A 25,264-nucleotide genomic window follows, 5' to 3' on the forward strand; every position below is an offset into this window, starting at 1 on the left:
GAAACGCGTCTCCCTCCTCTCGCATGAAGGCAAGCTGCCCGAAGCGAAGTCCCGCGGACCCGGCAGAACAACATTTCCCAGTAGCCCCTACGGGGGGAAGGCGGCGTTAATCTTTCGTCACGACGCAGAAACGGCCTCTGAGAATTGTAGTTTTCTTACTTACGGACTTACGTACGTTTAGAACGCACAGGCTGCGTACCCCAAGAAGCTTATTTGCAGGGCTAACAGTGCGCCTTCCGAGTGTGGTGCATGCTGGGATTTTCTCTCTCTCTCCCTTGCCTCGCGTGTCCTGTGGGAATTGTAGTCCTAAGCCTGTGCATTGAGGCGGGAGGGATAGCCCGAGTGGACTTGCTTTCCCATGATGCTCCGCGGCAAACCCGCTGTTGTGACTGGAATTAGCTTTAATAAGATGGCGGCGATGTTGGCGGCGCAGTGAGTTGCTGGTAACGTCGGGAAGGGCTACAGGTGAGGCGCATCCGCTTGCCCCCCGGCCACCTTCGGTGTTTCCAGAGACTGCAGGTAGGGAAAGGTATCCAAGAAGAAGGGCTGCCGCTGGAGGCAGAAGGGCTGCTGGCTTCAGGTTAGCGGTAGTTCCGGGCGCCTCACGCCGTCGCTTCCCTCGCCTTGGTTTGCTTTCAGACGCTCAGCCCTGACGGGGATGGTGCGAGAATAAACACAGAGGTTTGTGCACCAGGGGTAGTGGGAGGAAGAGACATTGTTTGTTTGTTTGTTAAACTTGTATCCTCCTTTTCCTTCTCATTTTATCCTCACAACAACCCTGTGTGGTAGGTTAGGTCGGGAGTGTGACTTGGCCCAAGGTCACCCAGTGAGCTTCATCACCAAGTGGGGATTTGAGCTCTGGCCTCCTAGGACCCAGTCTGGCACTCTCTAACCCAGGCATAGGCAAACTCTGGCCCTCCAGATGTTTGGGACTACAATTCCCATCATCCCTAGCTAACAGGACATGTGGTCAGGGATGATGGGAATTGTAGTCTCAAATATCTGGAGGGCCGGAGTTTTCCTCTAACCACTACCCCACATGGGCTCCCATCCAGATCAGAGTGGGGCATTTCTAGCCTGACTTGAGCTCCTTGTACAACACCAAACCCCCTCTAACCCAAAGATCAAGTATCTCCTTCCTGCTTTAGGGAGTGAACTGGGTGAAAGAAATCTAGAACAGAACAGATTGTTCTGTTGAGGTTTGTGCCGGAATAACTGTGATTGTCATTGAAGAAGAAGAGTTTGGATTTGATATTCCACTTTATCACTCCCCATAAGGAGTCTCAAAGCGGCTAACAATCTCCTTTCCATTCCTCCCCCACAACAAACACACTGTGAGGTGAGTGAGGCTGAGAGACTTCAGAGAAGCGTGACTAGCCCAAGGTCACCCAGCAGCTGCATGTGGAGGAGCAGGGAAGCAAACCCGGTTCCCCATATTACAAGTCCACCACTCTTAACCACTACACCACGGTGGCTTGTGCATCACATGCCACTTTTTCCAACATAAAATTTTATTTTATGCTCTATTTTTATGTTAAAGTATGTTTTATTTGTTACATTTTATTATATCCCACTTTTCTTCCAAAGAGCTCAAAGTAGTATTTCCCCCTCTCCCAGCTTTTATCTTCACAACCAATCTCTGCATGACTGAGGGGAGATATACAGTAAACCCAGGTCTCCCTTTTCTCAGTCTGACACTTTTGCTGCTATACCATACCTGCAGTCATAGAACCAGCATGTGGATCATCAGCTGCAAGAACTGCATGTTCATTTGAACCTTCAGCATGCATCTGATCATGATATTTTTATCATGCCTATATGCAGAAAAACTACTTGTTGTTGGACATGATGATTTGTGTGTGTGCGCATGTGTGCGTGCTTCTTTTCACTACCAGTCTATACGAATTCAAAACAATTGCTCATTGGCAGACTTTATTTCAGTCTATGTGACATTTATAAATTTGCCTTGATCAGCTTTTGGTCTTCCCCTCTAAAAACAGGCTAGCTGTGTAGTTATTCTAAGAGGACCATGTTGAGAATAGAGTGGAAGGCAATATGCCAGATTGCCACCTTCCCAAAATAACCTGCCAGCAAATCCTCTTTCAGAGATGCCATCCCCTCCACAGATTCCCTTTTCAAGTCTGAATCAGTAACTGGGAGAGGTTCAGGTGGCATTTCTCTTGGGAATCAGGGGCTCCAATTGTTGGTCCCTCACCAACTTCCACACCTTGAAAACTTGGTCAGGATTTTAAGAATGACATAATAGGTGTATAATGCGAGGAGTGAGATTTCAGATTCTTAATTAAGCTATATCCACAGACAGTTGGGGCAATTCCATACTGAAGCAGGTCTCCAATCCCCCTTCCTCTTCCCAATAACTTCTGTATATTAATACCACCAACAAAACTTTTTCAATCCAGATGGCTGGGGAAACTGTTGAAAAGAGAGAGAGAGATTCTTCACCCCTCAAGGAAGAGCGGAGACGCTCACGTTCAGCTGAACGAGAGCGAGACAGGAAAGGCTCCCCCGTCACAAAGGACAGGAAAAGGCACCGCTCCCGTGAGAGAAGGAGAGGCAGTCGATCCAGATCCCGATCTAGGTCCAAATCTACTGAGAGGTAAGGCCAGATTATAGGTCAATTTGGTTTGCTGCAAGGATGATGAACGTTAGTCAGCCTTGAGTGTAATAAGTAGCAGGGAATGCTGTTGGCTTCAGGTGTTTTTATTTGGCTATTAGTAGGATTCAACATGGGGTGGCAGGTGGCGTTGTGGGGACGCGCGTGGCACTGTGGTCTAAATCACAGAGCCTAGGGCTTGCTGATCAGAAGGTCGGCAGTTTGAATCCCTGTGACGGGATGAGCTCCCGTTGCTTGGTCCCAGCTCCTGCCCACCTAGCAGTTTGAAAGCACGTCAAAGTGCTTCCCGCTCCGGTGTGGTAAACAGTGTTTCCATGCGCTCTTCTGGTTAGAATCATAGAATCGTAGAGTTGGAAGAGACCACAAGGGCCATCCAGTCCAACCCCCTGCCGAGCAGGAAACACCATCAAAGCATTCTTGACATATGCCTGTCAAGCCTCTGCTTAAAGACCTCCAAAGAAGGAGACTCCACCACACTCCTTGGTAGCAAATTCCCCTGCCGAACAGCTCTTACTGTCAGGAAGTTCTTTCTAATGTTTAGGTGGAATCTTTCTTGTAGTTTGAATCCATTGTTCCGTGTCCGCTTCTCTGGAGCAGCAGAAGGTGGTTCACAGAAGTGGCTTAGTCATGCTGGCCACATGACCCGGAAGCTGTCTGCGGACAAACGCCAGCTCCCTCAGCCTATAGAGCAAGATGAGCGCGCAACCCCAGAGTCATCCGCGACTGGACCTAATGGTCAGGGGTACCTTTACCTCTACCTTTAGGATTCAACAATTCAGCACTGAACTATATTTTGGACTCAAACCAATAATTTATCCAGTTTCTCAGAGCAGTTACTTTCAAATGCTTTGGGGGTGCACTTAGTAATAGAGTCACAATCCAGGATTGCACAAACAGGAATGTTGCTTACATAAGTTTAAGGACACCCAGTGCATGTCCTTTGTGGACATACTGTTCTGCATCCCTTGTTACACTGGGGCTAGGTCAGCGTTTCTCAACCGCTGTTCTCAACCACTAGTGTGCCGCGAGACGCTGGCTGGTGTGCCGCGACGTGCGGCAACGAGAAGGGCGATTTGCATTGTTACGTGCCTGGCGGCCGCCAATACACTACGCTGACCCACCGGAAAGGAAGCCGGCCGGGTCACGACGCGGGGCGAGCGCAGCTCTCAACAGCCACCACCACGGGAGGGTGGTTTTAGACAAACTTAAAGAAGCTGGCTGGATGAGCTCCACCTGAAACTTGCTGAGCAAAGGATTGTGCTGGCAGAGAAATCAGCGGCTTGTGAAGCCTTATTACAGGAGATTGCAACCAACACAGCAATTGGCAAGTGTTTCATACAGTCATAATTATATAGTCACTATAGGGCGGCACAGAGTTAAATTTTTCAACTTTTTAAATGGTGGTGTGCCTCGTGATTTTTTTCATGGAACAAGTGTGCCTTGGCCCAAAAAAGGTTGAGAAACACTGGGCTAGGTAGTCTGTATTGTTGGTTTTGAAATAAAAAATGGGTACAAAGTTTTTCTAAACTACACTGATATTTGGTTTCTAAGACCTGTAAACACTATGCATGCTAAACAGATTACAGTGTATCATTTTACTTGATATAACGCATCTGCCTTCTTTGGGGAAGGGAGCTTGTGAGACTATGCAAGTTATTGAAGCCCAACCACTGAAAATGTTGCTCTGTCCTAATCCTCTCCTTCTGAATTTGAGCTGTAGCTAAACTTTTTTCATTTTTAAGAAAGAAAATGGAGGCACTGTTGCAGAGTTACACTCAGTCTTGATTACATTTATTGTCCATAGACTTTCTAGGTCTGCTGTACAGATAAACCACAGCTGTACCCTTTATACAAAGGCTGAGTTAATGGGTGTGAGCAAAGCATAAAGGGAGTATATAGGAGGATGCTAATTTAATTTGGTGGGATTGAACGGTTTCTGCAGTTGGTTGATTTCTATTGATACTGTCTGATGGAAGGGGTGGCTTGATCTGTGTGCATTGAAATCAGTTATTCTGCATGTAAACCATTTGTTTGTAGAGAGCGGCGATATAAAGAGCGGGAGCGAGACAAAGAGCGGGAGCGCAGCAAGAAGGACCGGGATCGTGAGAAAGATGGGCACCGGAGGGACAAGGACCGTAAACGGTCCAGGTAAAACAGTGTTTCCTAGACAATGAATGCAGTTACTTCTGAGGTGTCACAGCTGTTGTGGAATATAGCATTGTTTCATGGTAGCTGGGGTGGAAACATGATTAAAAAGATAACTACAATTTCACCATTTTAGCTTTATGTTTGGATTTAAAGAGAAGTTTCATCTAAATTCTTGGGTTAACAACAATAGGAATTGGGCTCAAGGTACAATGCCCAGGTTGTTGTTCTAGTTACAGGTAGGTAGCCGTGTTGGTCTGCCGTAGTCAAAACAAAATAAAAAAATTCCTTCCAGTAGCACCTTAGAGACCAACTAAGTTTGTCATTGGTATGAGCTTTCATGTGCATGGTATCTGAAGAAGTGTGCATGCACACAAAAGTTCATACCAATGACAAACTTAGTTGGTCTCTAAGGTGCTACTGGAAGGAATTTTTTTATTTTGTTTAGGTTGTTGAAAGGGCAGTAGCATCTATAGTTACCATGAGTGACTGGTGCTGAGGATTTGTTCAATAGATTTATTTAGATTTGGATATATTTAAATAATCCATACTTTCATAAAGTAGATCAGAATGGAGAGTAACATACAAAATATAATAAAATCAGTAAAGTACTCCATAAAAATATAATTAAAAACATCAGTGAAACATCAGCAGATACTAGTTGGTTAAAAATAGAAATTCATATTTCAAAGGCCTGTCTAAATAATTGAAGACATCTAAAAGAAGGGAGGGAAAGTTCCTGCTGAACCTCTACTGGTAGGGAGTTCCACAGGGCAGGGCTTGCCACACTAAAGGAATGATCCCTAGTTGAGGCTAGCTGAACCTGAGGGAATGAACCTAGATCTACCCAGTGAAATACGGTAACCCCAACTCCTGACTGTTCTATCCCTCTGGCACAGGAGTACCTCTCCAAGTCGGAACAAAGACTCCAAATCCAGGAAGGACAGAGATTCTCGCAGAGATGATGATGATGATTCATTGTCCAAGAAGGAGAAGGTAACTGTTCTTGTTCAGTTCTCTGTAACATGTGCAGTTAAGCTGGGTGGGTTTGAATTCCCCACCGCACCCTGATTCTTTTAATTTGAGACCTCTTTTATTAAAAACTAGCTGGCCCTGCCACGCGTTGCTGTGGCTTAGTCTGAATTTGAACACAATCGGTCAAGCGGTTTCGGAGAAAAGTGGAGACCCACCGACATGCCCCTTTTACATTTATATATATATATAGATTACAACTCCATGTTTATCTTTCAAAGTGTGTTTCTAGGATGGCATAGATAAGAACCATTTTTTGGTTGAAAGGCCTTATACTATAAATCTCTGGTATGTTTCTGTTCTCTACTTCTTTATACAGTATCTCTGGAAAGTGCTTGCTGTGAGATGAAAGGGCAGATCTCAATTAATCAGGCTACTTAAAAGAGAATTAATCAGGCTACTTAAAAACAGTTTTTTACATTCTCTTTCAACCTTGCTACTTTGGAACTTTATAATATAGCACTTCTTCCCTACAGCCAAAAGTATAGACCCCACAGCTTCAGTGATAGCAATTCCTACTTTTTGGGTTTCTCTCCCCCACCCCTGATTTTAGCATGCACTTATTTTGTTCACAGGGATGCGGGTGGTGCTGTGGTCTAAACCACAGAGCCTAGGGCTTGCTAATCAGAAGGTCGACAGTTCGTATCCCCACGACAGGGTGAGCTCCCGTTGCTCGGTCCCAGCTCCTGCCCACCTAGCAGTTCTAAAGCACATCAAAGTGCAAGTAGATAAATAGCTCCTGCAGGAAGGTAAACAGTTCTTCTGTGTGCTGCTCTGGTTTGCCAGAAGCAGCTTAGTCATGCTGGCCACATGACTTGGAAGCTGTCTGCGGACAAACGCCAGCTCCCTTGGCCTATAGAGTGAGATGAGCACCGCAACCCCAGAGTCGTCCGTGACTGGACCTAACGGTCAGGGGTCCCTTTACCTTTACCTTTATTTTGTTCACAGGCCCAGCCACTTTCTCTGGAGGAGCTGCTGGCCAAGAAGAAAGCTGAGGAAGAGGCTGAAGCCAAGGTAAGAGCATGGGGCATGCCTCCACTTTCTTTTTCCCCACCTACCAATTCCATTTTTGCCCAGGTGAGACCAGCAGGTGGGTGTATTAGATTACAGCAAGCTGTGTGTATTTAAAGCTGTGCTTTGCTTCCTGGCATCTCCAGCAATTCTTGATGAGGGAAGTACACAGGGTTTCCTTGCACGCTCAACATCTTGCTCTGATTTCTTGCAGCCGAAGTTCCTTTCCAAGGCAGAACGAGAGGCCGAGGCCTTGAAACGACGGCAGCAGGAGGTGGAGGAGCGGCAGAGGCTCATAGAAGAGGAGAGGAAAAAGAGAAAACAATTCCAAGAAATGGGGAGGAAGATGCTAGGTAAAGATTACCTCCCAGGAGATCATCAGGTACACTGATATCTTGGAAGTTGAATGGAATCCGTTCCAGAAGTCCGTTCGACTTCCAAGACGTTCGGAGACCAAGGTGCGGCTTCCGATTGGCTGCAGAAGCTCCTGCAGCCAATCGGAACCTGCGTCGGACATTCGGATTCCAAAGAACATTTGCAACCCAGAACACTCACTTTCGGGTTTGCGGTGTTTGGGACCCAAAAGGTTTGACTCACAAGGCATTCAGGATCCAAAGTATGACACTATTCAGCTTCAGGGGCATGATGTGATTCCCTGCTCTGAGCTTGTGTCCTGATGCCACATTTCCTGACATTCTGCCGTTTACTACAGAAGACCCCCAGGAGAGGGAGCGCCGTGAGCGGAGAGAGCGCATGGAACGAGAGACCAATGGCAATGAAGATGAGGAAGGGCGGCAAAAAATCCGTGAGGAGAAAGATAAGAGTAAGGAACTTCATGCCATCAAGGTAATGTTAGGCCATTTCATTTTCTCTCTGTAAGTAGTATGGAGATGAGGATTAATGGGTTAGAATAAGGGGACTGGGATAGGAGAGTGTCTTTGATGTGCATCCAAGTGGCTGAGGTTAGCATTATGATTAGTTGAATTCATTGATCATCATCATCATCATCAGGAGGTTTATTCGGCTTTACGCCCATCATAAAACACAACACAACAAAATAAATCAAATAAAACAGCGGACTCGTTCAAGCCACAAATAATAAAACACAATTCACAGCTCACGAGGACAAATATTAAAAAGAACAGTTTAAGATAATGATTAAAAATTTAGGCACTACGCTAAAATCAATATCAGATGTCATTATAAAAAAAAAAATTATAACTATAAATAATCTGCTAACATTCCATTCCGTCTCTTGTACGAGAGGACGGCTGTTAGGAATTTAGCGACCTGTAGAGTAATATAAGGATCCACATCTTGAAGAACCCAGGCAAGCTGTAGGTCAACTGGTTTGTCAGCCATAGGCTGGATTATGGAATTTAGTATACTAGCACGAGCCGAACTGTACATAGGGCAGATAAACATAACATGATGTAGAGATTCAGATGTTTTAATTTCACAAGCACACATTGAAGAGACTTGGCCCTTAGTAAATCTATGTCTCAGCACGTTTGTTGGAAAAACATTAAACCTAGCTTTAATGAAGGCATATCGGTGAGACGCGGCCGTAAGCGATGTTAAATAGGACGGAGCACGGTAGATAGGGGTTATGCCGAAATTTAATGGCGAGCAAACTCCACGACCAGCTAAGAAATTTTGGTATAGCTCCGCATCATCCAGCCTTTGATTTATACACCTTTTTGCCGCATTTAGATCCAGTTTGAGCAATTCAGTGGGCGAGATCTCATAGGACAGCAATTTGGCATGGATTTTTCCTGACCACAAATTTGTGAAGTCATCCCGCCACATGCATTGAATGAGATAGTGGTTCGGGAGTTTATGCCATAGGGATATCCAATAAATCAAAACTCGCCTCCATAAAACTAACTCCACTGAGGGGATCTTCATTTCTAAGCGAATAGCCGCATTACTTACGCATGTTGGTAATTTTAGAAGTCGGCGTAAGAATTGGCTTTGAAGCGACTCTAAAGGTGAGAGATTTGCAAAGGCCGCCCATAAAGGTGCAGCATAGGCCATTGTGGCCATCACTTTGATGCTATACACTTTCAAGGCCGCAGGGATGAATAAGGCCCCCTCAGAATAGAAAAAACGGAGGAGGGAGTGCGATAGGGCTTTTGTCTTGTTTTGAAGGTATTCAACTTGCGCTTTCCACCCTAAATTATATTGAAAATAAATTCCTAAATATTTAAATTTATGTACTTGTTCGATTTTCGTGCCCTCCAGTTTCCATGTATAAAGTTTTCGACTCCTTGAAAATATCAGTACTTTGGACTTGGTGTGATTGATGGACAGATGATTAAGATGGCAATAAGTCGCAAAAATCTTTAGTGCCCTCCTTAAACCCACTCTGGAGTAAGAGAGTAGTACCGCATCATCTGCGTAGAGAAGTAAAGGACAACGATAATCTGCTATACGAGGGGCGTGGATAGATTTTTGCGAGTCGGCTAATGGGTTCCTCATATCGCTGATAAATAAGTTAAAAAGAAGTGGTGCTAAAATACAGCCCTGGCGTACTCCCTTATTTACTGGCACTGGGTTCGTTAGGTCTCCAGCAGGGGTTAATCTCACCCTGGCCACGGACCCAGCATGAAGTTGGGAGATAAGCCACAGAAGCCTTCTATCTATTCAGAAGCCTTCTATCTAACAGGCAAGTTTATCCCATAGTAATTTCCTCGGAATACTATCAAACGCAGCTTTCAAATCTATGAAAGCTGCGCAAAGTTGGCCCCGTCGAGGTGTTGAGTATTTCCGGGCTAAGTGATAAAGAATAATTGCCTGATCTGTTGTGGATCGGTTTAGTCTAAATCCAGCTTGCTCGTGCCCGATCAGGTCAGCCTCGACTGACCACTTCATCAACCTTGCCAGCAAAAACCGGGCATATATTTTCCCAATGGACGATAGCAGACTGATATTTCAGTAGTTCCCTGGGTCACCGGGGGGGGGGGGGCTTTTTTGTAGATAGGAATTATAATGGCCTCCTTCCACGTTCCTGGTATTAAGCCCGTGGCATTTATTGCGTCGAAGGTTTTAGCTAAAATCCCTGCCCACCATGCAGAATGTAGCTTTATAGCCTCAACAGGGACCAAATCCGGCCCAGGGGCCTTACCAGTTTTCAGCTCAGCTATCAATTCTAGGATTTCAGCAGGGTCGGTGTTAGGCCAGACAGGAAGGGGATTAGAAGGTCTCCAGTGAGTGGCCGGAGCTTCTGCTACTGCGAAATATTTTCTCAGGAACTGCTCCCATGTGGGGGCCGGGATCACCCTTAAGGGATATTTCCTGTTTCTTCCCTTTATTAAGGACCAAAATTTCCGGGAGTTATGAGATTTTGAGGCAGAAATTATAGTCTGCCAGCGATTTAAATACCAATCCCGTTTGGCCGATTTCTGGGCCTGTTTGTATGCTTTTTTAGCCAGGGGATAAGATGGAGGTAAGGCAGGCGCACCGGAGAGTTTATAATCATTATATATCGTATGTAGATGGAGTCTGGCTTGTTTACAAGAGGAGTTGAACCAAGGGGCGCCAAATTTAAAATAATGGTTTTTAACTCCATAGGCTGGAGAAGTAAAAAAGCGAGTTAAAACTTCTATCAAACAAGAAAAAAAATTCATACACTTAATAGGATCACGCGGGACTATTCCTACGTCCGGCTGATCACCCGGAAACTTTTCTTGGATAAAAACCGTATATCTATGGGCGAGGGCAGGGGACCATCTAGTCCCCTTTATTTTAGTGGACGACTCCACAGTCACCGGGATTGGGTGGGAGCGCTCGAGCAACTGCCAGTCAACACATAACTTGGTTGTCAGGGGAAGATGGTCACTAAATTGAGCGTTATCAATTTTAAAAGAGGTGACATTCAAAAATAGATCCCGGGAAACCAATACATAGTCGAGAACACTGTTTGATTTTAACCCCAGGTGGGTGAACTCTCCTGGTATGTCTGGAGGACACCTGCCATTTAATATAATTAAATTAAGGCGTAAAGTCATCTGATAAAGCATCACTCCCGCCTTATTGACTTTTACATCCTTTGATATTCTAGTGGGGATATATACTGGATCGTAGGTTTGAGCGCCGGGGTCAACCCACCATTTAGACTTCATAAGAACCTCCCGATTTGAAGCTATCCGAGCATTAAAATCGCCTCCAATAATGGAGGGGACATTTGGAGACTTAAGATAACAGGAAAGTAAAAAATCCTCTAGGGATTCCCATCTAGTAGTAAGATCAGCTGCTGACCCTCCCGGAGGGAAATAGACATTTGTGACCAATAAGGAGAAGTTTCCACCAGAGATCAGTCCGGTAATAGCATATGGCGGTAATGCATGCACTAGTGAAAGTTTAGCCCGAAGTTTAAGGGAGATACCAATTGTAAGGCCACCTTTAGGGCGGCCACCATTCGTTGGCGGGCTAGCATGCAGGCATATAAACTCAAAGCCATTTAACTCAATTTCCTCCTCCACCCAAGTTTCTTGTAATAATATGATAAGAAAGGAATTAATATATTTTTGGAATTCTGGATCTAATTTTTTACTTTTCCATCCAGCAATGTTCCAACTTAATATTGAAGGCTGGGGTTTCCTCGCTCCTCCCAGTAACTGTCATTCGGAAGGATGGCTCAACTTTAGTACGGGAAGAGGGGGGCCAATAAAAAAATCAGTTATCTTCCTCTGATGAAAAACTCCTCGTAGAATCTGAGTGGGAGGATTTACAAGGTTATCTAACTGTTGAACTTGGCCACTCATTCTACTAGGAGTAGGGCCTTGAGCAGGAGAGGACCTCTTTTCCAGAAGAGTTTGGTGGGCCATCCGGTGCGATCCAGCTATCTCATCAGAAGTTTGGTCTCTCTGTGGTCTGCTGCTGGTCTTTTGGACTACTTGATTTATGTGGCCTGTTGGATCTTCAATCAGTTCAGTCTCTGGCCTTGCTGTTGAATCCATAATACTCCGCAATGAGGGATAAGGCAGGGCAAGTGGGCTATTTGGGAAGGTTGGCAAAGGCACCTCTTCTCTTGATTGGTCAGTGTTATAAGAAGGTTCCAGGTCTGGCATCGATGAATGTGTAGAAGGGGATTTTTCCTGTTGTGTGCTGCTTTCTTCAGGTATGTTTATCGAGGGTAAGTCATGTAAATCTATTAAGAGCACAGCGGGTTGTTCTGCTTGGAGGGAAGGGCTGGTAGTTGCTTCTTGGGGTTGTATCTTATCCTCCATTACCGACATACTTTTAGCATTAGATATTTCGAGATCCATATGATCTGGTTCTTCTAGGATGTCATGATCGCTATACGTGGGTGTTCTGGTGCTGAGCTTCCTAATAAGTTGGTTTTTAAGCGATTCCAGCCTATTAATAATTTCTTTTTGTTCCACGGCTGGTAAATCTGCAAAGGAGGCAATGAGTTCGATCTCTTCAGGAGGTGTCAGGCCACTTTCCGGATGGTCATTGTTCTTTGTTAGGGGAGTGGAGGCCACATAACACTTCTCCTGGGGTAGAACACCCACTCCGTCATCCACTGGTGGATCAGGATTAACAGATTTTGAGCCCTCTTTGGTTATTGCCTCCAACAATAGGGGTTTAGGCGTAGGGTCTATAAAGGCTCTTGTTGGTGTTACACCACAGCGAAACAAAAATGCTTTCCTTCGTAATATGATAGTGGGAATTTTTGTGGATTGGAACGCAAGCAGGACTCTCTGGGATTTATGGTGATGGACAAGAGGGAGGACTGCACAGAGGTCAATTTGTGTTGCCTCAATATTTAAAAGCACCTTCAAGAGTTCCTTGGCACCGCCCAGAGTTCTCCATCTTGGGTCCCCATTTTGTATAGTTAGGCTCACTTTCCTTGGTGTTAAAATCAAGGATTGATGATCTAATTGACGGTTAAGGTTGTATTTAAATTTGTCAGCACATTTGTTATTTAAAGACAAGCTTCTCGTCCCCTTTCTCTCTTCGAGGGACTTAACACCTGCTAACGATGGTGAAGTAGCAACTAGCTTTTGTTGAAGGCTGTGCAGCTGGGACGAAAGATCATCTAGTCTTTTGAATATACAGTGCAAGGTTTTGATTATTAAATGTGACTGTTCAAATGTCATATGATTGGCCGCATCAAGGACCAGTTCCTCCTTCTGAGGAGAGACTACACTCTTACTGTTGGCCACATCGCTTGTTATTTGTGGTATAATTTGCTCTTCGTCTTTAAGTACTGACACACAGTCAATCAGAGGGTTGAAACGGTTCTGAGTTTCTACCGTGTAGGAACATTCCAGTAGATTACTCCCTTCTTTAAAGTGACATGATTCAACCCTTGTTTGCTTTGATCTCGGAAGGGGAACGGGAACTGTCTCATCGGAATCTCTAAGACGTTTCCCATACCCCATAATTCAGATTATCGAGAAGAGGGGGGGGGGTAATATTTTAACACCAACTCAGGTGATAAGTATTTCCTTCGAGCCTACCAGCACTTGCAGTGGGGGTATATTTCACTGCCTGCTCATATGAAAGTCGGCGTCTTCACCTTCACCCTCGCAGGCCGGCAATTTAGTTCTTCAGGGGGACTACCGGTAAGCAACGCAGGCCATTCGTTTGTAGTCCTGCTCCCACCAGGACTAAGACTAATATAAAATTCTAAAAAACCTCAATTGAGGTTTAAAGCTTGAGTTAACTGGGTGTCAAAAAGCCAAATCTCGTTTAGCCTCCACCGAGTCTATCGTCTTTCCTTCCAAGTCTCCACAGCAATGTATTAATCCAAGTTTTTATCCAGTAGAGAAAACAGCAAGTCATTCACAGCAACAGGCATCATAAGGCATCCGTTGTTGCAGTAGGACAGATTGAGCAGTAAAACAATAAAACAATAAACTAAAACAATAAACTAAAACCAAAGAGAAGCGATGAGGTAGTAAAACAGCCAGTAAAACGTTAGAACTGTGAGTTTAAAATCAAGAAATGGCTAAAAACAACTTAAAAGCTTAATTGAAAGCAGGAGAGTCTGACCAGGCTGCTGTCTCCGTCGCCATCTTGGAAGCCAGTCATTGATCAATTTAATGCAATCATACCAGTTTTTTGAGCAAGTCATCACAGTTTTCTACGTCCTGAAAAATATGTTATCGGTGTGGGTTGATTGTCACAGTAGAACCGCTCACAAAATCAACCTGACAGTGCCAACGTACTTTCAACCTCTCAAAAAGCCAGCTTTAGAAAATGGTCCGTAAAATAGTTGTTCACTTTCTTTTCATCACTCGTTTCTTGTTCTTTACATGACTTCATAACCTTAAGGCTAGGCTACTGTAATGACTTTTCTTTGGGGATTCCTGAGTTTTTGAAATGTGCACTTGAAGAAGAAAGCAACAGCCCAGTTCTTAACAGTGTCACTAGGAACACATCTTCAGAAACAGCTGTTTGGAGTTTTCAGCATTGGAATAAAAAGGGTTTGTTTTTGTTTTTTTGCTTTGCTGTGGCAAAACTGGCTGAGATCAGAGCCTATGCAGATTCATTCTTCCTGCTTTTTTCTGGGTCTTCGTTCCCAAGGTCCAATGATGATACACATTTTCTGGGCTGGGAATGAAAAGGATGATCTGGATATGAGCCCAAGTGAGCAAAAAGCTGATTTGGGAACCAATGCAGAGTCTGAACTGTTAGCCAGGGCATCCCTAGTTCAAATTGCAGTTCTGTCACTACAGGGCCTTAGGGAAGGTCTTGTCTTGTCAGCCTCAGGCACTTATCAGAAATAAGAGGAATAATAATACTGACCCACCTTACAGGGCTGTTATATATGAAGCGTCTGGAAAATTAGAAAGAGCAGCATACATGTTTATTGTAATTTTGATCCAACCGGTGTGTGTATTGGATTATAGCAAGCTTTGAGGTATGTTTTGCTCCTTAGCATGTTCAGCAATAGGACTCTTCATGGTCAGACTGAATTCTTGCAAAGGGAGGCACATATCGTTTCCTTGCAAACTTTCTTTGTGTTTCATTGGGAAATGTTGCCTTGTTTTTCCTTTGGAAAAGCCTGAGAGGGCATGAATAAATAAATACCATGTCCCCTTAGGAACGGTACTTGGGTGGGGTCAAGAAGCGGAGACGTACTCGGCATCTGAATGACCGCAAATTTGTCTTTGAGTGGGATGCTTCCGAAGACACTTCCATTGACTACAATCCCCTGTGAGTATTGCTGTGGGAGGCGGGTTCCATATGGGATGCTACTTCAGAGTAGAGAGACTGGTGTCCACAGAGCCACATATCTATCCTTGTTCCTGGGAAGAATCTGAAAATCCCATTTCCTCCTTCGCAATGAACCAGGAATATTCCCAGCCCTGTGAGAGGAGGATGTCTAGAGGTCTGGGATTTGGAAAAAAATTACATCCTTGTACCCTAAAAATACAAATTCTCACATGACAGTGAGTTGTGCAAATTAAGTGGGCTTGTGGAAAAAATTGAGATGGGATTCTGGGAGTTTCTAACCAGATTCTAACCACCTACAGTTTGGAGTGTATGCAGTACCATTTGACATTCTGTTCAACAGGTACAAGGAGCGGCATCAGGTTCAGCTGCTGGGACGTGGCTTCATTGCTGGCATTGACTTGAAACAGCAGAAGCGGGAGCAGTCACGTTTTTATGGAGACCTGATGGAGAAGCGGCGCACGCTGGAGGAGAAAGAGCAAGAGGAGTAAGTTACATCCAGGGAGGGAGGGAGGGAGGTGTTGGTGTTGCAAAGTTTATGATGACATTCCCCAGCTGATGAGGGAGCAGTAAACTGGATGTTGGTGTTCAGGTGGATATGGGAAGACATTCTGTGTTTTCATCACATGTACAAGGAGTTGTTGTTTTCAATTCAACCAACCAAAACTCTGACAAGGAAAGTCAGACTCTTAAGAGTTCATTGTGAGGAGTGTAAATCATGAAAATTGTTCAAATTATATGCATACTCTGTTAATAGATCAAATCCATTGTTGGGTTTTTTAGCCACAGCATTTACAGAAGTAATGAATAGGTTACTTGAGCCAGCTTGTGCTCACCAGTTTTCTTTTCTGGCTGGAGTTTTGTGCCTTTAGCAGTGGGGCTTGCAAAACCTCGCCATGGTGGCAAAAAGTGGCAGCGGTCTTCAAGTTCTCTGGGCGGTAGTAGGAGGCGGTGGCAGAAGCTGCGGCCACCTGCCTCAGTGAGGCCATGCAGGCCGCCACTACTGCTGCTGCCACTGCAGGGCCTTGCAAGCAACCATTACTGCCGCTGTCATGGCAAGGCCCTGCAGGTTGCCACCGCTTCTGCCCCCTGGTTGTTGCTGATTCTACTGCTGCCAGAAGGTATGCTGGCAGTCTGGCACTCCCAGGTTATTTGTATTGTGGATTGTCCTGAATACCACCATTTGGTAGCCAAGTCCCAAACTAAAAGTCATGTTTGGATGCATTTTGCCTTGACTGCTGTTTAAAGTGACCATGAGGTGATTGATAATATCGTCATTTATCCGTTTTAGACCCCTAAGTAGTAGCAGTTGCCAGGACATTGTCATTTTCGCCTTTGCATAGTTCCATGCTTATTTCAGACATTGTGGTAGATTGTGATGTTTAGCTGGTGATAACATTGCAATGTTTGGCTGGGGAGACATTGCGATGTTGAAAACTAGTTATCGCCTAATCCTCGCACATACTGTGATTTGTGATATATTGCCAGGTAAAAAATTATGAAACAGTTATCATGATGTGAACGTCAAACCAGCTTTGGACGATATCTCAATATCCTGAAGAAATGCCAGTCCTATTCCTGGCATAGTGAATAGGTTGCAGTAAGCAACGGTTTGTGCAACTGTGGGCAAATAAGAGCTGCCCTCTTCCAGTTTGCTGGGGGTTTTCTTTGCTTTTGCCTTCTACCATTTTGGCCTGCCTATTCTGACCCTGTTGGGATCTTCCTTCTTGGCAGGGCACGTCTGCGCAAGCTGCGTAAAAAGGAGGCCAAGCAACGCTGGGATGACAGGCATTGGTCTCAAAAGAAACTGGATGAGATGACAGACAGGGACTGGCGTATCTTCCGGGAGGACTACAGCATCACCACCAAAGGGGGCAAGATCCCCAACCCTATTCGTTCCTGGAAAGACTCTTCGCTGCCCCCTCACATCTTGGAGGTCATTGACAAATGCGGCTACAAGGTGAGATGCAAGTCACTTCATAAAGATGGATTGGCCCTTCTGTTAACCATTGAAACTTCAGTTTATTTTGAGAGACTGTATAAGTGTATATTTTAAATGCTGTTTTAAAATCTAAAAGTTTATATTTGAAAATGATCATTTTTTTAAAAAATAATAATTTAGTTTATGGGGGTGGTGCTGTTGAACAGGGACTGAGCATCATGGCTTCTGGAGATCAGCTTTGTGTTCTTGAAAGGACATAGTGTTTTGGATGTTGGGGAGGGCTAAGAGTCAGGATTCCTAGTTCTGTTGCTGACTGCTTGAATTTGAATTGAATTTGATTTCTCCCAAGAAGTCTAGTGCTTTCCTGATAGGTTTTATGCCCCGTTTTCCACAGGAACCAACTCCTATTCAGCGTCAAGCCATTCCTATTGGTCTGCAGAACCGTGACATCATTGGCGTGGCAGAAACTGGCAGTGGTAAAACAGCTGCCTTCCTTATCCCATTGCTGGTGTGGATCACAACACTTCCCAAAATTGACAGGTGAGGGAGGGAGTGATGGTTGCTGTGGCAGGTTAGACCACATTTCCAGAGGGGGGGGGGAGAAATGGACATTTGAGGGCCCTGGGTCAATGCTCACCTGCAAATGATTCTTCAGCACCACAGTTTGCACTAGTGCTCTCCACAGCCAGGCATTCTTCTGTGGGGGAGTGGCATTTATCTAATACCACACATCAAGTACAGTGGTACCTTGGTTATCGAACTTAATCCATTCCAGGAGTCTGTTCACTCCCGAAACCATTCAAAAACCAAGGCACGACTTCCAATTGGCTGCAGGAGCTTCCTGCACTCAACCGGAAGCCGCATTAGATGTTTGGCTTCCCAAAAACATTCACAAACCAGAACACTTACTTCCGGGTTTGCGACATTCAGGAGCCAATTTGTTCGGGAACCAAGCCATTTGGGAACCAAGGTAATCTGTAATCTGTTTGGGAAGCCTTTGTAATCCCCCTAATATTTCGGTGACTTTTGGTGGCAAAGCTCAGAATCATGCTACTCACTGCTTACCCCTGTTTTTGTGTGTATGTGAGAATGAATGAGAGGTGGGAAGATGAGGATTTTTCTCCCATGGTAAAGCCATTGCTTCCAGGTGTGCAGCTTTGAGTGAGAAGGACAAACATACAAACATAAGAATTGCTTTGCTCACATTGACAAAAAAACAAAACAAAACAACCCCATCTTGTCCAGCAATGCTGTTTCTATCAGTGGCTACCCAGAGACTTCTGGGAAGCTCACAAACTAACCATGCTGGAGATAAGCCAAATCACCATGGATAGATGGCTCCCCCCACCCCCGTGTGCACTGTGGGGACCTCCTTGCAGCTTTTATTGTGCTCAGGCTGTGTAAAGACCTAGAAAACTGCCTTGTTCAGAGTCAAACCATTGGTCCATCTACCTCAGCATTGTCTACACTGACTGGCAGTGGCTCTCCAGGGTTTCAGGCAGGTTTCTCTCCCAGCCCTACCTGGAGATGCCAGGGATCGAACCTGGGACCTTCTGCATGCAAGGCATTTGCCGTACCACTAAGCCAGGGGTAGGCAACCTAAGGCCCATGGGTCACAAGCGGCCCACGGGGGTCATTTAACTGGCCTACAAGCTATCCCCGAACCGAGCCGCCCGCTTGGCGAGTCCCTGTCCGCTGCGCTAAACTGGCATGGTGCATTGTGGGGACTCACTTCTGCAGTGCTGGAAATCACGTCTGTGCATGCGCAGATGCCGGAAATCATGTCTGCACAGACGCAGACACCAGAAATTGTGGGTGCATGTGCAATCCGGCCCACGGAGAGCTCTCCACTGGAGTGAACCTGCCCAGGCGAGATAAACCTTGCCAACCCTGCACTAAGCCAAGACCCTTCCAAAGCCAAAACCTTGGCTTCTAGGTGAGCTTGAAATAATCTGGTTCAGTTTGAACCCATTTACTTCACTGGCTTGTTTCCCCTCCTCCAAAAAAATCGCATGGCGCCCACCCTTACTTAATTTTGTTTCAGTGGTAGTCAGTAGATCGAGGTCACAAATGTATACATTTCTCACAGTCCAATCTAGCAGGCAGAAACCTGGGGCATTCTTTGGTTGGGACCCTGCCTTTGCTGCAAAGTCTTGTAGGCCAGAGAGGGATGGTTTCACACTGTCTGCTTCAGCTCAGCATGTGTTTTTTGTTCACTGCAGGATTGAGGAGTCAGATCAGGGCCCCTATGCCGTCATCCTGGCTCCCACCCGTGAGCTGGCCCAGCAGATTGAGGAAGAGACCATCAAATTTGGAAAGCCCCTGGGCATCCGCACAGTGGCTGTTATTGGTGGCATCTCGCGTGAGGATCAAGGCTTCCGCCTGCGCATGGGTTGTGAGGTGAGAGGGTTAGGGCGGGTGGTCTGTAAGGGCCACAGCCAATGCTGCAGCTCTGCTGATACAACCAACTTCTCATCCTGCAATGGAGCTGCTTCTTCCTTTACTATACCCCCTGCACACCCTCAAAATCAGCTCCAAAGGGTAGGGCTCCCCTACGTTAAAGTAGATTTTAGGGCCACACAGTGGGAGGAGAAGAAATGGAAATCCTGTTGTACCAGCAGAACACTCTTGGCATATCATTGGCTACAACCCTAAATGTTCACTTTGCTCCTGTGAGTGATAAATAATGACACACATTCATAGCTTAATATCCTCTTAACTTCATGGCCTGGCTCACCGTCCCTGCCTGGATAGTACATTGGAAAATGTTGCCTTGTTTCTTGAGTCAGGAAAGGATGGGCAAAAGCTGTATGGACACAGGTTGCAAGGGTCATTTCCACCTCCATGTATCTGCTCTCTCTCTCTCTCTGAATGCCACAGATTGTGATTGCGACACCGGGCCGTCTGATTGACGTTTTGGAGAACCGTTACCTGGTGTTGAGCCGCTGCACCTATGTAGTACTGGATGAGGCTGACCGCATGATTGACATGGGCTTCGAGCCTGATGTGCAGAAGATCCTGGAGCACATACCTGTCACTAACCAGAAACCAGATACGGATGAGGCTGAAGACCCTGAAAAGATGTTGGCTAACTTCGAGTTGGGGAAGCACAAATACCGGCAGGTTAGTGGGGTTTGGATGCCTTGCTGTCACATCTGGTGTATTAACTTGTAAAAAGTAAAGCACTGGGGTTCAAGTCCACCATTGAGTTCCACCCTTTGAGCCAAACACCCTTCCTTTAATCTGACCTGGTTAGCAATGTTTCTCAATTCACATGAGAAATAAGGCACAGAGGGTGTGGTTGGTGGCTGCTTGTGGGCAGGGAGATGCTTTTATCTGAAAAATAAACATCACTATTACATTTCATTAATTACATTCCATTTATAATTGACCCACCTAACGACAAATAATTACAATTACAACAAATAAAGGCTTGACATATCTTGCTTTGCATGTCATGCATCTTTCTCATATATTGGTTTCACCTTTTAAGTTGCATTACTGAAATAAATGCACTTTTCGACGATATTCTAATTTTCCGAGTTTCACCTGTAGTTGTGCAATGGAGCTTCTCTGTCTGCTCCTCTCTCCCCATATGGCCCCTGTAAGGTTCCCTCAATCCTCCAGAGCTGATTTACAGGGAGTGTAGGGAGAGGAGAGGGCCCTGAAACCTCCAGGTATAGGGCTGTACAATAATAATAATTAATAAATAAATAAATAAATAATAGTCCATGTGCTAATGGAACCGATCACTTGGGTTCCACCTCGAGTTCAAATTCTTAGGCACAAAAGATGAGGCGTTTAAGAGGATGGTTGATGTTAGTGGCCATTCCCTTTTCCGTGGAACGTACTGAGTGCTTGAAAGTGTGCTTTGAGAGGGAGCGAGACAGAACAAGGAGAACATTTAAGCTTGGGCACCATTCATAGTAAAAAAACAAAACCTTACCAGCCAGAAGTGGTGAAATGGTAGGATTTGATGCCCTTTGCAGGGTGAAGGGTTCATTGATTTCCTTTATTTCTGGCTAAAACCGCAAATGGAAGTGTGGAAACTTGTTTTAGCAATGATTGGAGGTAACTTTCTTAATAAAAGAGCTCTTTGTGGCTTTGTACATATTTCCTGCAATGTGATATTTGTGAAAATGCATCCCTCCCCTTTTCTGCTTAAATTGGAGGAGTTCCATTATGTGGGAGGAGAGACAGACTGCCTTGCACTCATGCTCTCTCTTCTCTCCCCCCCCCCGCACCCGCAGACTGTGATGTTCACAGCCACCATGCCCCCTGCTGTGGAGCGCCTGGCCCGCAGTTACCTGCGCCGCCCAGCGGTGGTCTACATTGGCTCTGCTGGCAAGCCACATGAGCGTGTGGAGCAGAAGGTCTTCCTCATGTCAGAGTCTGAGAAGAGGTAACCGCTGGTGTGGGAGGTTGCGTCAAGGGGCTTGGTTTGTCTAGTTCAAATGAGGTAACGGGAGCCTTTGAAGTTTGGGCCCTCAGGTGTGGTAGGCATAGAACATAGAACTGTGTTTGTTTTGATTGGCACAAGGCTCTGTGCTTAAAAAGAGAACCCTTTGTAGAGGCAATTCACATCCATTTTATGCTTTATTTTCGCTCCTTCTGAATTGTGGCATAAGCACATTTCTGGCTATGAAGTAAAGCCTCAACCCGAACATGGGGCTTCTACCGTAATGTAATTTCCAGAGAAGGGCTATGTGGAATGAGCCGGCTAGACTTCCCGCCAGCATTCCTCATGACTTGAACCGTGAAATGGTTCCCATATTACTCAAGCAAGGTGGAGGGGAGGTCCAAAGGAACCATGTACCGTGTAACGGCCAGTGCATCCTTTCCTTGGTGTGAGTGCAGAAAAGAGAACTTGGCATGTGGCTTAGAGTTGCAGAGGGACCCTAGAATATCATTCAGTCCAGCCCGCCCCCCTATATGCGTACTTGAATCTGGTGCACATTTTAGTTACGTATTACACGTTCTAGCCCTCCTTTCTGCCAAGGAGCTCAAGGCTGCACACATGGTTACTCCTGCCCAGTTTTATTAGTGTTGTTTCTGGATGTCAGGGTACTGAACTGTTCCAAATGATAATACAGAGGTGATATGTATGCCAGAGGGCAGGGGTGCAATGTAATGTTTCTGCTGAACAGATTGCATCTTCAGACCCCACCATCGTGGCTCACCTGTTTGCTTCTCCTCTCCTTTCCCCTGTACAGGAAGAAACTGCTGAACATTTTGGAGCAGGGCTTTGACCCACCCATCATCATCTTTGTGAACCAGAAGAAGGGTTGTGATGTGCTGGCTAAATCCCTGGAGAAGATGGGGGTAAGTAGTAATCTCAAGAACTGTTAAATTCAAGAACTGCAGGTCCTATGAAAGTATTTGAGGCCCACGTGATGTTAGCCAGCCCATCTTTGAGGCTCCCAGAATTGGTGTCTTTGTGTCCTTTGTCAAACTTCGGGAAGATACGTAGGTGTTTCCTCTCACTATCAGCAAATTATCAGAATAATGTGGTGTAGCTGTTGAGCTTATGGCAGCTGGTAAGACATTTTCTGGCTGACTGCTGAGCCCTGAATTGGCAGAGTTCAATGCCCATTCTTGGTCTGGCAGTTGCCATTCCCCCCACCCTGCAAGCCCCTCGCAAGATAATCAACATCTCTTGGTATTCACTAGGAATGTCTGGGAATGATGGAGCACTCTGCCCCGTGTCTCCTCTTGAAACACTTGGCTGTCTTTGTCTCTGGAGGAAATTGTTGCTTGTTCATTGCCTTTTTGTTACTGTCCTCATTGCCCAAACAGATAACATCTGGCTTAATGTAACCCGTTGCTCTCCCATCTCTGCAGTACAATGCCTGCACCCTTCATGGCGGCAAAGGTCAGGAGCAGCGAGAGTTTGCCCTCTCCAACTTGAAGGCTGGTGCCAAGGATATTCTGGTGGCCACAGATGTGGCTGGACGTGGTATCGACATCCATGATGTGTCCATGGTGGTGAATTACGACATGGCCAAGAACATTGAAGGTGAGCTGTCCAGTGCTCTCTGCCTTTCTCTGGGCACTTCCTTGGTCTTATAACAGAAACCTCTGGGCCTGTGAGGCATGCCTTCAGCAATTTGGGCCACCGAGCGGGAGAAGTGGGGTGGCAGTGGTTGGCATGCTATGTTGAAGTCATAAAAATGATGTAGGTCCTTCTAATTCCACGTCTGGGAGTTGGCAGTGTGTAGTCACAAGGTATCTGAAGAAGTGTGCATGCACACGAAAGCTCATACCAAGAACAAACAAACTTGGTCTCTAAGGTGCTACCGGACAATTATATATATATATATTTCTGTTAAGGAGTGGTCAGTCTCTGTCCATGACCCTGTAGTATGAGCCATCATTTAGATTTTCCATCCAGGACCAAAGGTTAGCAGCGTCTTAACACCTCCCTCCCTCCCTCCCTCCTTGCTTACAGATTATATTCACCGCATTGGCCGAACAGGACGAGCTGGCAAGAGCGGTGTAGCCATCTCTTTTGTCACCAAGGAGGACTCTGCTGTCTTCTATGACCTGAAGCAGGCGATCCTCGAGAGTCCGGTGTCTTCCTGCCCTCCAGAACTAGCCAACCACCCAGATGCACAGCACAAGCCGGGAACCATCCTCACCAAGAAGCGGCGGGAAGAGACTATCTTTGCCTGAGTCCTGTAGGGTTGCTCTTCAAGAGGCCCCTCTGGGCCACTGCCTGGAGCCTGGAGCAGACTGGTGAAATGGCTCTCAGTCCCACTTGCCTAGACCTTAAAGAGGCAGTGGCTTTTAATGTGCTTCCCCCCTCCCCTTCAAACATAGTAGGTACACCCCTTGAGCTGTTGATGTGACACCCAGCAAAGAATTCAGGACCAAACAATGAAGACTTCAATCTAAAAAATTAAAATGTCTCCTTGGGAATCCTGAGCTAGACAATTCTCCCTACTTCCTTTTTCCTGTAGCCTTGCTTTACATTTGAGTTGGGAAGCTGAGCTAGGCTAGGCCTGGTTTGTGCCACTTGGTGGCTTTAAGCCTGCCACCTCCTCTACTCCATGATCAAGCGAGACTCTGAGATTTTGTCCTGACTTTTTTGGGGGGGGGGGTAGTGATACAGCTTGTGGCACTCTGACTGGGATGCTGCAGGGCCCTCCTTTCTTCCTCAGATGATAACATCACCCTGTTTCCAGTACCATGTTTCAGGGTGGTAATTTCATGAGGAAGGGTGGGGTGAATTTCTTAACAAAACTTGATTTATTCAGAGGTTAGTACTGTCTACTTTCAGTAGAAGGGGACAGGTGATGTACAGAAAGACACTCATATTTTTCAATGATGTTTCTGTGCTTCTATAAATCCATGTGAACTGTTACTCAGGTCTGTCTCTTCCTTTACTCCTCCCTTTTCACAGATGCAGGTTCAAACTGTGTCTCCTCTGTAGAACTTGTATTCCTCTGTGTCCAGCTTCTGTGCCTTTTAAATGTAGCAATTGCCCTTACAAGCTATTTATGAGACTATCAGCTAGAAGCAAGAGAACCAGTTTTGCACTACCGATATAGTAAATCTTGTGTGTGTGAGGGCAGTAGCAGTAGTTGGAACAAAGTAGTGTTTGAAGCGTGACAGCTGGAGGTCTAGAATAAAAGGGCAACTTATTTTTGTTAAAAAACAAAATGTGTAGAAATTGTTTATTCCCCAACCCAAAAGGTTGATGGCATGTTGGACTTAAAACAAACAAAATGTTTCTAGCTCAATATCCTCTACACTGCTCTCCAGGGATTTCAAACAGAAGCCTTTTCTTGTCCTATCTAAAGATGCCTAGGATAAAACCTGCTGAATGTCTTGATGTCACTGCTGAATGTCTCAGCAAAAGTGTGCAGAAGTAGACGTGTGAAGAGAAGTAGGAACTTGCTTGGGTTGCCGTAAAAGTGAACCATTTGCAGACCCCATGAGGCTCATGTATTTTTGCAAGCGAGTAGCTCTATGTCTGGTGAGCTGCAGCCCTACACTCCTGTTGCAACCCAGTGTGGTGGTTTTTGGCAAGAGTGCCCCAAATGAAATTCAACATAATGCAACTGGACAGCACCCCATTCCATGCTTTGGGGTGACTTTACCTTTAGTTGCTGGCCTGCTCAGCACTGGATAAGGCAAGAACTGCATATTGAAAAGCTCCCTCACTCTGCTGCAACTGGAACAAGTGATGCAATATTGCATAATCTGAAATGTAAATTAAGTGCCCAGGGCAAAGAGTATGGATTTTTCCACCAATAAATTTGCATTTCCACCAGGAATTGTGATAATGCAGAGTTGAAGACATTGAT

The 25,264-nt window shown here is 45.5% G+C and overlaps 1 protein-coding gene across 3 annotated transcripts; it reads left to right on the plus strand.

The window, feature by feature from the left end:
• Nucleotides 1-382: 382 nt before the first annotated feature.
• Nucleotides 383-24,318, plus strand: DDX23 (DEAD-box helicase 23). 3 transcript variants are annotated; one of them, XM_035101074.3, is made up of 17 exons: nucleotides 383-681; nucleotides 2,421-2,617; nucleotides 4,673-4,783; nucleotides 5,680-5,776; nucleotides 6,761-6,826; nucleotides 7,038-7,176; nucleotides 7,536-7,669; nucleotides 14,883-14,995; nucleotides 15,357-15,500; nucleotides 16,748-16,973; nucleotides 17,350-17,495; nucleotides 19,178-19,355; nucleotides 19,836-20,078; nucleotides 21,206-21,357; nucleotides 22,169-22,277; nucleotides 22,797-22,971; nucleotides 23,404-24,318. In XM_035101074.3, the coding sequence occupies exons 2-17, from the start codon at nucleotides 2,421-2,423 to the stop codon at nucleotides 23,625-23,627; spliced, it is 2,454 nt and encodes an 817-aa protein (XP_034956965.3). In that variant the 5' UTR covers nucleotides 383-681; the 3' UTR covers nucleotides 23,628-24,318. The 3 variants fall into 3 exon arrangements, with proteins under 3 accessions (XP_034956965.3, XP_034956969.3, XP_034956977.3); XM_035101078.3 differs by having other exon boundaries at nucleotides 383-519; XM_035101086.3 differs by having other exon boundaries at nucleotides 383-465.
• Nucleotides 24,319-25,264: the final 946 nt, after the last annotated feature.

This window comes from Zootoca vivipara, chromosome 2 (assembly GCF_965207765.1).
Source record: "Zootoca vivipara chromosome 2, rZooViv2.hap1.1, whole genome shotgun sequence".
Taxonomy (NCBI): Eukaryota; Metazoa; Chordata; class Lepidosauria; order Squamata; family Lacertidae; genus Zootoca; species Zootoca vivipara.

Coding starts and splice junctions, on each gene's coding strand:
- DDX23 (XM_035101074.3), top strand. CDS start 2,421: ATGGCTGGGGAAACTGTTGAAAAGAGAGAGAGAGATTCTTCACCCCTC. Junction 2,618..4,672: donor AGGTCCAAATCTACTGAGAG/GTAAGGCCAGAT, acceptor ATTTGTTTGTAG/AGAGCGGCGATATAAAGAGC. Junction 17,496..19,177: donor ACACTTCCCAAAATTGACAG/GTGAGGGAGGGA, acceptor TGTTCACTGCAG/GATTGAGGAGTCAGATCAGG.